We start from the raw sequence: 12,439 nt of genomic DNA, 5'->3' as shown, positions 1-12,439 counted from the left end.
GCCTCCCGCTTTCTAAGCTGCTGTGCAAGCATTCTGCTGGCCTTCTCCCCATGTTCATAAATCGCCCCCCTCGCCTTTCTCAGCTCCTCCACCGCCCTCCTTGTGGTTAACAAGCCAAACTCCGCCGGTAGCCTCCACCATTCCCTTAAACGCCCTGCCTCTGGGGTCTCCGCATACCTCCTGTAGTATCTCCTTTACCAGCCGGTCCGTCTCGGTCCTGTCTACCTTCTCCCTGTGGGCCCGTATCGAGATCAGCTCCCCTCTGACCACCGCCTTCAGTGCTTTCCAGACCACCGCTGCCGAAATTTCCCCCGTGTCATTGACCTGCAGGTAATTCTGAATACATTTCCTCAACCGCCCGCACACCTCCTCGTCCGCTAAAAGTCCCACATCCAACCTCCAGTGTGGGCGCTGATTACTGTCTTTACTAACCTGTAGGTCAATCCAGTGCGGGGCATGGTCTGAGATTGTGATCACCGAGTACCCCGTGTCCACCACCACCGTCAGAAGAGCCCTGCTCAGAATAAAGAAATCGATCCGGGAGTACATTTTATGCACATGTGAGTAGAAGGAGAACTCCTTTACTCTTGGCTACCCAAATCTCCATGGGTCCCCCCCCCCCCCCACTCCATGAACCCTTTTAGCTCCTTTGCCATTGCTGGCACCCTGCCCGTTTTTGAGCTTGACCAGTCTAAACCAGGGTCAATAACTGTGTTGAAGTCCCCTCCCATGACCAGTTTATGCGAATCCAGGTCCGATATATTCCCCAGCATCCTCTTTATAAACTCCACATCGTCCACATTTACTAGTACCACCTGCACTCCCTCCAATTTCCCACTGACCATAATGTACCGGACTCCCCCATCCAAAACTATTCGTCCCGCCTCAAACACCACTCGCTTGTTGATCAGGATCGTGACCCCTCTGGTCTTCGAGTCCAGTCCCGAGTGAAAAACCTGCCAACCCAACCTTTCTTTAACCTAATCTGGTCAGCTACTCTGAGGTGCATCTCCTGCAGCATTACCACGTCCGCCTTCAGTCCTCTCAAATGTGCGAACACGCGTGCCCTCTTGACCGGCCCATTGAGCCCTCTTACATTCCAGGTGATCAGTCTAGTTGGGGGGCTCATTGCCCCCCCTTCACCGATCAGCCATCCGCTCTCTTGGGCCAGTCGCCAGCCCGCACCCCACGCCTCCACCGGCCCGCTCCCAGGCAGCCTCCGCCCCGACCTCCTCACTGTCTCTCAGCAAAAGTCCCTCCCTCGTCAGCAGAACATTCCCCCCCCCCCCCCCAGTAACAGCACAAAATAAATCAACCCCTTTGATAAGCCTAACATCTGCTCACCCCCCACTACACTTCCGTGAGCTTGCCCGCCCAGCTAGCTTGGTGGCCCTCACCCCTGGCGCCAGACAATCTCCCACCTATTGTTCCCTCCCCACCCCGCTCATACTTACATATTCAAAAGAAAAACAATCCCAAAACAATTGTCCAACAGAGATTTAAAAAACCAAGTTGAACACAAAAAAAAAGTTCAAGCAAAAGATCCAGCATCTGAACAAACACATCTCCATCCCCCATCAGTGCAAATGCAAACTTTACCTCTCTCAGCTCTGCAGCTGGCCCCCGATCCATACAGCAGGCATAACAAATAACATCCGAAAAAGCAAGAAACAAGAAACTTTTTTTGAAAAACATAAACTACAGCAAAATTCAAAGTTCTCAGTCCGACACCAGTCCTTTCCTTTTCGCGAAGTCCAGCGCTTCCTCAGGCGACTCGAAGTAGAAATGTTGCTCCTCGTGTGTGACCCAGAGGCGGGCCAGATACAACAGCCCAAACTTCACCTTTTTCTTGAAAAGGGTCGACCTGATCTAGTTAAACCCCGCTCTTATCCTGGCCACCTCCACACTCAGGTCTTGATAGATCTGCAGGATACTGTTGTCCCATTTGCTGCTCCGTGTCTGCTTGGCCCACTGTAAAACGCGCTCCTTAACCAGACATCTGTGGAATCTCACCACCATTGCCCTCGGGGGGGGGGCCTCCCATTCGCAGCTTCCTCGCAAGCGCTCTGTGAGCCCTGTCCACCTCCAAGGGTCGGGGGAATGCCCATCCCCCAGCAGCTTCTCGAACATAGCCGCTATGTATGCCCCAGCGTCCGTTCCTTCGGATCCCTCCGGGAGCCCGACGATCCTCAAGCTCTGCGACAGGACCTGTTCTCTAGGTCCTCCACCTTCTCCAGGAGCCTTTTCTGCTGGTCTCTTGGCATCCCCACCTCCAACTCCTCCGCTGTTTGATGTTCCTCCTGGTCAGCCAGCGCCTTCTCTACTTTCTGGATCGCCCAATCTTGGGCATCCAATCTAAGTTCCAGCCGCAAAATTGCCTCTTTAATCAGGTCCAAGCAGTCCTGCTTCCGCTTGGGGAAGCCTTCCTGGATCACTTGCATCAACTGCTCTGTTGACCGTTGGGTCGACAAGCCAGAGGTCCGGTCCTCTGCCATGCTTCCTCCCGGTGCTGCTTCAGCCCAAGCCTTCTCTGTCGTTCAGCTTCTGCCTTTGCGAGCTCTTCTAGTCCTCCTCTCCATGCACCGATGTGGGAATTTAGTTCACAATTGCCTCCGTCATCAATTTCGCAGATCAATTCCGGTAAGAAATCAGGGGGGAAAGGTCCAAAAGTCCGACCCGTGCAGGAGCCACCAAATGTGCGACTTACTCCTTCATAGCTGCCAACAGAAGCAAAGACTAGGACTTTTACTCATCTTTATAATCTTTATTAGTGTCACAAGAAGGCTTACATTAACACTGCAATGAAGTTACTGTGAAAATCCCCTCGTAGACACATTCCGGCACCTTTTCGGGTACATAGAGGGAGAATTCAGAATGTCCAAATTACCTAACAGCACGTCTTTTGGGACTTGTGGGAGGAAACCAGAGCACCCAGAGGAAACCCACTTGAATGTAGGGAAAAGTGAGGTATTTCCAGTGAATGCTGTGGGCGGGGGGAAGAACCTGGGGGTTCTGTCATTTAAGGTGGCAAGAGAGCATTTCAGGCAGGTAACGTATGAGTGGGCCACAATGCATGGGTGGAATCTGACAAGATTGGTGGAGGAGATCAAGGGGGGACCTTAAACGGTGGGATAAGCTGCTTCTGACATTGGTGGGGAGGGTGCAGGTGGTGAAGATGAACATGCTGCCAAGGTTCTTGTTTGTGTTTCAGTCCTTCCCGATTTTTCTCCCCAAGGACTTTTTTTGGAAGGTCGATGCGCCAATCTCAGAATTTGTGTGGGCAGGGAAGGTCCCAAGGGTGAAAAGGGCTTTGTTGCAGAGGCTGCCGCTCCCGAACTTGCTGCATTATTATTCGGCAGCGAATGTGGAGAAGGTGAGATGATGGTGGGAGTAGGACAGTACGGACTGGGTCAGGTTAAAGGAGGAGTCTTGTAACGGTACAAGCCTGAAGGCTCTGGTGGCGGCTCCATTGCAGCTCACTCTGAGGAAGTACATGGGGAGTCCAATGATGGAGTCATCTGTAAAAATCTGGAACCAGCTGAGGAGGCACTTTAAACTGGGTCGCATTTGGTGTTTAATGCCACTGTGTGGGAATTATAGGTTCACGCTGGGGGGGGGGGGGGGGGGGGGGGGGGGGGGGGGGGGGGGGCAGATGGGGGGGGACATGGGGGTATGTGGCGTTTAGGCGGTGGAGGGAGGACGTTGCAGCGGGTTAGGGATAGGGACATGTCTTTGGAGGGGAAGTTTGCTGTGCTAGAGGAGCTGCGGGAGAGGATTGAGTAAACAAGGAGGAGTGAGTTTAGGTACTGGCAGGTGCGGAGCTTTGGCCCTAAAGAGCTGCCTTCATTCCCTCAGGTACCGGAGTCTACCCGTCTGGAGGAAATGCTGCTCCCGGATGACGGGGAATCATGCTCATATGTTCTGGGGGTGTGAGGAGTTGGAGAACTTTTGGGAGTCAGTGTTCGGGACCTTATCGGGGATTGTAGGGGTTGAGGTGAAGCCAGACCCTGTGGTGGCGATTTTTGGGGTGTTGGAGGTGCCGGAGCTGCTGGAGGGGGGGGGGGGGGGGGGGCGATTTTGTGGCCTTCACCTCTCTGATTGCCCGGAAATGGGTCCTCCTGAATTGGAGGTCGGCCACGCCAACGGGGGTTGGTGCATGGTTGGGGGATCTGTACCGATTTCTCAGGTTGGAGAAAATCAAATTTGCCTTAAGAGGGTCAGAGGTTCGTGGTGCGGCGGAGGCTCTTCATGGCTGTATTAGAGGAGCTGTTTGTCACGGGTGGGTTAAAGGGGGAAATATGTGCAAACTGCACACTTTGATTGGATGTTAAGCTTGTGTGTGTTTGGAACAAAATCTTTTTTAAATGAGTGATTTCACAACCTATCATTCTCACAGTGGGGTACTTGTTAGTTCAGTTTGATCAATAGCTCCAAGTGCTTGAAATTGGACTGAATACCAATGCTCCTTCCTATAAGGGATTAAATGTAGCAATTGGCTGTTTAATCAATAATTGTGTTTTTCTTAGTAGTGAATTCATCAGAAGACAATTAACTTTATTTAATATCAGCACGGGTCCTGAGGTCTGCCTATGGTTGATACTGGGTGAGTCGGCAGGGCGGGTGCAGAGGTAAAAAAGGGTATTGGGTAGAGCATGTATTGGCATCAGTTGGCACTGAATTGGCATAGGAGCTCTAAAGCACCTTGGGGATAGAGAGGCATAGGCTGGCATGGAGGGCTATGAAGCACCATAGTGCTGGGTGGGGCAACATGAGATGGCATAGGTTGGCATGGATAGGGCATAGGAAGTGGGTGGGGGTGAGGGGGTGGGAAAGGATGATTTTTGTTTCATTCCTGTTTTCACAGCTGGGACAGAATTGCTGGAGCACCGAAGCCGGCCCTCTGCCCAGTCTGCCTCTGCGCCCAGCAGCCTTTTCCGGAGCAGTGGGCACGACTCCCATTATACCCTGCCAGACCATCACTCCAACCCCCAGAATGGATCTTCTGGGCAGTTTTTCAGGAGTTAGTTTCACAAAGCAGGAAATTCTCCTGACTCCGCACTCCTGACCCAGAGTGAAAATTCTGGCAAGTGTGTGGACTTTGCAATTATCTGATTTCCGAAGGAAGCGACCTTTTCAATATTTGGTCCACTTGGGGGGTCATTTGTCCTTTGTTTTTTTAATCATGCTCCCATGAAGCGCCTTTGGATATTTTATATTAAAGACACTATATAAGTTGTTGTTATTGTACAGTTTAATCACAAGCAGCTCAGCTCAGCACCAACTTAGCAAAGCATGAAGTGAGCAAAAGACATTTAGCTCATGACGCTCACACCTTCCACGTGCGATGTACATTCGACTCTCTCATAGACTCAGCCTTCTCAGAAATGTATCCATCCTCACATCTTTAACAATCAACGTTAAACAACTGACTTCCACAGTGGATCCCAACTCCTTCCCGTGCAGCACTTATGCAACAAGCCTAAATTTCCATTGAAAATAAAACAAAGGATGGGGCAGGGTTAATAATGATTGTCTACCACCCGCACCTCTACGTTAGAGATCTTGCCCATATTCCCTTGAAGTAGCCACCTCAAGCTGTGTCTATGCCATGAACACCAAACACCTGAATTATGTTCCCAACGAAGCTTGGCAACGTATTTTATGCAAAATAGTTTCTCAGATATTAAAACCACAAATGCTCATTTCAGGCCTAAGAAATTCCTTTATCCAACATTTAAACGGCGTGTTGGTCTGTTTATTTAAAATGGATTACTGCAGAAGGTGATCGATCAACGGCTACCATGAATGGTGTTTGAGGCTGAAGCTTAGTTTGGAAGCCAGATGGAGTTACCCATGCTCTGGGATGAAAACAAATTTTCAATTGAATTTTACTGAATGGCGTTACCCCAGGGGAAATTGAAACCAGGAGATGCAATTCTCTTCTGGGGAAATGGCTTCAGAGTTCCTGTTACACCCTGAAATATGTTCGCCTGAAACTTTCTGCAAACTCGAGGAAAACTGACCAAAGACGGTATAGAGCCGAAGCTATTTAAATGTCTGTTTTACCTGCTCCATGATCTCTGATTGCCTTCTCGTGCGGCGAACGACTTCCTCAAAGTTCTGCGCAAGTTTGAATGCCGCCTACTCCCAGCCAGTCCCGCGTGGTTAGTAGGTAGTGTCCAGTGCGGATTCACCAGCAAGCCCTCTGTCCTGGTGCAGTGCCACCCGTGTCCAGGGTAACCCAAACCCGAGCTTTCTTGATCGCTGTGGGCAGCCTCACAGTTCTTGAGAAATGCCTAATAGGCTGTCATGGTTCTCAAACTCTCAGCGACAACTTCCTCATTCCAGACTGGAATAGGTGCTGCAACTGGTGATGTCACTGATCCCAGTGTCTCAGCTCCTCTGAGCTCCAGCCCTGTTACACCAGGGTTCCTCCAGCAAGTCCCAAGTCATTTACCACCACATTGTGACCTGAGAGAAATTCTTATCCCCCCTTACTAATTTGGCTTTATTTGTTATTAAGGAGTCCTCAGCTCAACTACCTGAACATAGATTTTAAAAATGTTTTTAAAATCACAACCTTGTTGAGCTGTGAAAATAACTGCACACAGCTCACCCATCCCCAGCTACCAAGGTCCTGAGGGGACTTGACAGGGTCGACGTGGAGAGGATGTTTCCTCTTGTGGGGAAATCTGGAACTAGGAGTCAATGCAGAGATTTGGCACGAGCCATCCGGACTCGAAGCGTTAACTTCCTTCTCTCCACAGATGCTGTCAGCCCTACTGCGATTGCCCAGTGTTTTCTGCTTTTGTTTCGGATTCCAGCATCCGCAGTAATTTGCTTTTATCTGAGTGATGAGGAGAAATTGTTTCAGAGGGTTTTGAGTCTCTGGAACTCTCTGCCTTAAAAGGCAGTGGAAACAGTGTCTGCATATTATTAAGGCAGAGCTACATAGATTCTTGATAAGCAAGAAGGTGAAAGGTTATCGGGGGTAGGCAGGAATGTGGAGTTGAAGTTACAATCAGATCAGCTATGGTTTTATTGAATGGCAGAGTAGGCTACTCCTGCTGCTAATTTGTATGTTTGTATGCAAGCCTGCAATGTGATCCCGATCAAACCTTTTTTTTTCTCTGCTCCACTCTCTCTTCCTTCCCATCTCTTTTCTTGTCTCCCCCTCATTTCCCCGCACTGCCCCCTGATGAAGTCAGTCATTCACCAGCATACTTTCCCACTCCATAAAGACCCAAAAGCACATGGCTGCAGACATCTGACCTTACTTACTGGGAGAAATTCCTTACTGTCCCTTGTGCCAACCTTCCTTTTGCTTATTTCTCACACATATCAAATGGCCCAGGTATCAAAATGTCTCAGTCTTTCAAATTCAGAATGGCCCAGCACTATCGATCTGTGGGTGGTCATTTGCTTGAGGTACCCACCCTCAAAATGAGCTGGGAGACCCCTCAAAGTCCCAATTCATTGACTGACCCTGTAGGAATTGCATAGGAAGTACAGACTTCCAGTGGGTAATACCCCTGCAGCTGGAATCTTCCAAAACTCTGAATTAAAGTCAGAGACTTTGGATATTTCCTACTCACTTACCAGAATAGTTAGCCAAAAAGGTAGAAGGTATAAAACCAGGTCTAATTACTAGGTAACTATACTACTGACCCTCCAACTCCCCCTAACCCCAACTGCCTGACGACCCGACTACCCCAATCCACATTTCACCCTACCCTCTCACTCCTTACCTTCCGCCCAGCCCCCTTACCCAACAACCTGCCCCCTCACCCACATATCCGGCATCCTACTCCCTCTGCCATACGCCTGCCTCTCTACTTCACAACCCACCCACCTGTCACTCAACCACTCACCCATGTACCTGCCAGCCTATACCCTCCCCATCTACCTGCCATCCTACCTCCTCACCCACCCAGCTGCCACTCTACCCATCACCCACTATCTCTCCGTAGCTTCTCAAAGTGGCTTTGGAATCTTTAGACTTACCGGAATACTGCAGTTAGTGTCGTCAAAAGGGACGTTGGCTTGGTTTTCCCTGATGATCCTGTCTAAAAGGCAGGACTCCCAGAATAGGTACACTCAGCATTTCTGAGGAGGCTGGGCTTGGACGTCCAGGCAAGAAATGCAGAGCTCTGACGCAAAGTAAATAAAGAGGAATGGAGTGGCAAGCTAATGGTTATTGGCACATTTTGGAAGATTTTGCTCCTTATGTTCCTTGTGGAAAACTTATGCCAATGCGGAGGTAGAAACCAAGTGGAGTAGAGGGAGATCTGCTTGAGTCTCTTCACATTGTAATTGTCTGAGGTCACAGGAATGTTGGCCCCAGGAATGAGATCTGAACTCATCAAGGACAACAGGAGTTCCACTTAGGATCATCCTTGGCATTCCTAACAGACTCACCCACCAACGACTCTACTTTCTCTGAAGACGAAGGAAATTTGACATGTCAGCTACGACTCTCACCAACTTCTACAGATGCACCATAGAAAGCATTCTTTCTGGTTGTATCACAGCTTGGTATGGTTCCTGCTCTGCCCAAGACCGCAGGAAACTACAAAAGGTTGTCAATGTAGCCCAACCTCAGAAAGGCAACCAGCATAATAAAGGACCCCACGCACCCCGTACATACTCTCTTCCACCTTCTTCCATCAGGAAAAAGATACAAAAGTTTGAGATCACGTACCAACCGACTCAAGAACAGCTTCTTCCCTACTGCCATCTTTTGATGGACCTACCTCATATTAAGTTGATCTTTTCTCTACACCTTGCTGTAACTGTAACATTATATTCTGCAGTTTCTCCTTCCTTCCCTATGTACAGTATGCATTGTTTGTACAGCATGCAAGAAACAATATTTTTCACTGTATACTAATACATGTGACAATAATAAATCAAATCAAATCAAAGGCTTAAAATTATTTTCAATGTCTACCATAACCAACCACCACACCCAGACGGAGTAGTATAAAGTACTGAGTCATGAGATTAGATCCAAAACAGATTCATGTGTAACCTGTCTCAGCTTTAATTGTCCTAAAAAAGATGGGTAGGATTCTCCGTTTGGCTGACACCGACATCGCAAAATGCGATTAGGCAGAGAATCGATTCCGTAGCCAGAATCACGGCGGGCGCCGATTTTGCGCTCGACAGCAATGTTAATGCATTCCGGAATGCACGCACATTTGCATGTCATTAGTGGGCCCGACCCAGTATTCTCCGGGGCCTCCGTGATGCTCCGCCTCCCATGGGCCGAGTTCCCGACACACTTGTGCTTTTAAAAATCGTGAAACTGGCTGATGAGGGAGAGAGAGAGGAGGTAGGTCACAGAGAGGAGCGATTGTGGGCTGCCCAACCAGACACTGGCCGGGCTGGCTGGGGTGGAGGAGTGGAGGGCCCTGCCAGGGGGGGAGGAGAGGGAGTGATGGGGGAATGGGCCGAGTGGCCGGGGTGACCCCCCCCCCCCCCCACGGGACTGGGGCAGTATCCATTCACAGACTGCCATTACCATGGCCAGCAAGGCAGCCATTTTGCTGTGCACCCCACTGACCACACACCATGGCCCTTGGTTCTACAGAGTGACACCAGCCGTATGGGTGCCCCCACCCGCACCCAACCCTCTGCTATACCCTCCACCTGGCTGCCACCCGCCGGTGGGGCATCAGGTATCCCACCCAGGACAATGCCGACTGTAGCCCCTACGGGGGCACCGGGCAAGGCCGTGGAAGGTACTACTGGCAAGGGCAATGCTAGCCAATGGTAACCCTGGCAGCAGGGACAGGCGACAGGGCCACCTGCCCCCATGTTGTCGGGCATCGACATGGCCAGGGGTGTGGGGATGTGGGGGGAGAGAACATGCGGAGCAGAGCCCGCAATGCCAATCAGCGGCACCATGCAGTCCATTGGACCAGGTTTGGCACGGAGGTATGCTTCATGCCAACATGTCGGCCTTTCACCCCCTGAATGAATTTTGGAATTCAACCAGCAATGAGGGGCTTCCTGCTGGTTGCTGCAGCGCTGGGGGATGCCCTGAGGCTATATGAGCTGGTGCTGCTTAGGAGGAGGAGAAAGCTGCAGCAGCGGAGTGCGCAGCAGCGGAGCGTGCAGCAGCGGAGCATGCAGCAGCGGGGCGTGCAGCAACGGAGCGTGCCGTAGCGGAGAGTGCAGTAGCGGAGCGTGCAGCAGCAGAGCGTGCAGCAGCGGAGCGTGCAGCAGCGGAGGGTGCAGCAGCGGAGCATGCAGCAGCGGGGGGTGCAGCAGCGGAGCATGCAGCAGCGGGGCGTGCAGCAGCGGAGCATGCAGCAGCGGGGCGTGCAGCAACGGAGCGTGGCGTAGCGGAGAGTGCAGCAGCGGAGCGCGCAGCAGCGGAGCATGCAGCAGTGGGGCGTGCAGCAGCGGAGCGTGCAGCAGCGGAGCATGCAGCAGCGGAGCATGCAGCAGCGGGGCATGCAGCAGCGGAGCATGCAGCAGCGGGGCGTGCAGCAACGGAGCGTGCCGTAGCGGAGAGTGCAGCAGCGGAGCGCGCAGCAGCGGAGCATGCAGCAGTGGGGCGTGCAGCAGCGGAGCATGCAGCAGCGGAGCATGCAGCAGCAGAGCATGCAGCAGCGGGGCGTGCAGCAGCGGAGTGTGCAGCAGCGGGGCGTGCAGCAACGGAGCATGCCGTAGCGGAGCGTGCAGCAGCGGAGCATGCAGCAGCGGAGCGTGCAGCAGCGGAGCATGCAGCAGCGGGGCATGCAGCAGCGGAGCGTGCAGCAGCGGGGCATGCAGCAGTGGAGCGTGCCGTAGCGGAGCGTGCCACAGCGGAGCGTGCAGCAGCGGAGCACGCAGCAGCGGAGCACGCAGCAGCGGAGCACGCAGCAGCGGAGCATGCAGCAGCGGGGCATGCAGCAGCGGAGCGTGCAGCAGCGGAGCGTGCAGCAGCGGAGCGTGCCGTAGCGGAGCGTGCCGCAGCGGAGCACGCAGCAGCGGAGCATGCAGCAGCGGAGCACGCAGCAGCGGAGCACGCAGCAGCGGAGCATGCTGCAGTGGGGCATGCAGAAGCGGAGCGTGCAGCAGCGGAGCATGCAGCAGCGGAGCGTGCCGTAGCGGAGCGTGCAGCAGTGGAGCATGCAGCAGCGGAGCGTGCAGCAGCGGGGCATGCAGCAGCGGAGCATGCAGCAGCGGAGCATGCAGCAGCGGAGCGTGCCGTAGCGGAACGTGCAGCAGTGGAGCGTGCAGCAGCGGAGCACGCCGTAGAGGAACAGGTGGCAGCCGCCCAGGATGGAGAGCTGGCTGCCCAACAAGCCGAGGTGGAGGAGATGCCAAGGAGCGCCTCATGAGGCCTGGTTTGTACTGGCAGAGCCTGTCATCCGAAGACTCTGGCTGAGCAGAGAGACAGTGTGACATATCTGCCAGATCATGGTGTACCTGGCACCGTGTGGGTATGGGGCAGGACACCCGCTTCCGCTGGCCATCAAGGTGACGGGTGCCCTGAACCTTTGCGCCATGGGGTCCTTCCAGGCGCCGGGTGGAGATCTGTCCGGGATCTCACAGGCCTCACTGCACAGGTGTTTTGCGCCATCATGGAGGCCCCATATGCCCAGGCGGCCCAATATATCCAATTGAACGTGGACCGAGCATGTTCCCCTACGAGCACCTGCAGATGACAGACCACTCCACATAAACCGAAAGGGGTTCCACTCGATGAATGCTGTAGTTGATATGTGACCATCAGCTGCACATCACACACGTCTGCGCCCGGAACCCGGCAGTGTGCATGATGCCTTCATCCTGACATACTCAACAATTCCTGACATGTTCGGTCCACCCCACCCCCCAGTTGGGGACGTAGTCTGCTGGGTGACAGGGATTATCCACTGCAATCGTGGCTGATGACACCTATCCGGAGACCACATACCTTTGCAAGACGAACTGCAACCACGTTCATACAGCGACCTGGCGTGTGATCGAGCGATGCTTCGGCCTCCTGAAGATGCGGTTCAGGTGCCTGGACCATTCTGGAGGGACCCTCCAGTATGATGCTGAGAGGATTGCCCACATTGTGGCGGCCTGCTGCATCCTCTGCAACATCGCACAGCAGAGGGGTGGTGTGCTGGACGAGGAGGAACACAGGCCTTGTCCGACGAGGAGGATGCAGGGGAGGGGAGGACGGGCAGGACATGGGGCCCAGGCAGGCACAGGAGGCTGAACGACATGTGCGCCAGTGCAATGAGCACGGGACACTCTGATCGCCTCCAGGTTCACCAACTGCAGGGGGGAGGGACTGGCCAGGGGCATGAAAATCGCATCCCACCCCCACATACTCTCATTCCAAACCACCACCCCCCAGCTCGCCCTATTGCTAAGTCTAGGTGGTTCCACAGGTGGTGCAGCAGGAGTGGAGGCGGCCTGCTGTGACTCCCGCCGTGCAACCTGAGTCGGCGTT

The 12,439-nt window shown here is 53.1% G+C and overlaps 1 protein-coding gene across 2 annotated transcripts in view; it reads right to left on the bottom strand.

The window, feature by feature from the left end:
- The window catches only part of LOC140431052 (anoctamin-9-like), a 368,406-nt gene extending 362,119 nt beyond the window's left edge, over positions 1-6,287 (bottom strand). Inside the window, exon 1 of one of the 2 annotated variants that reach the window (XM_072518965.1) lies at positions 6,067-6,287. In XM_072518965.1, the coding sequence (XP_072375066.1) occupies positions 6,067-6,075 (9 nt within the window). In that variant the 5' untranslated portion in view covers positions 6,076-6,287. Of the gene's footprint in view, positions 1-432; positions 487-6,066 lie in introns of those variants that run through there. The other variant, XM_072518966.1, reaches the window with a different exon arrangement.
- Between the last annotated feature and the right edge of the window lie 6,152 nt (positions 6,288-12,439).

This window comes from Scyliorhinus torazame, chromosome 10 (assembly GCF_047496885.1).
Source record: "Scyliorhinus torazame isolate Kashiwa2021f chromosome 10, sScyTor2.1, whole genome shotgun sequence".
Lineage (NCBI taxonomy): Eukaryota > Metazoa > Chordata > Chondrichthyes > Carcharhiniformes > Scyliorhinidae > Scyliorhinus > Scyliorhinus torazame.
This window is presented reverse-complemented; position numbering and strand designations above follow the sequence as displayed.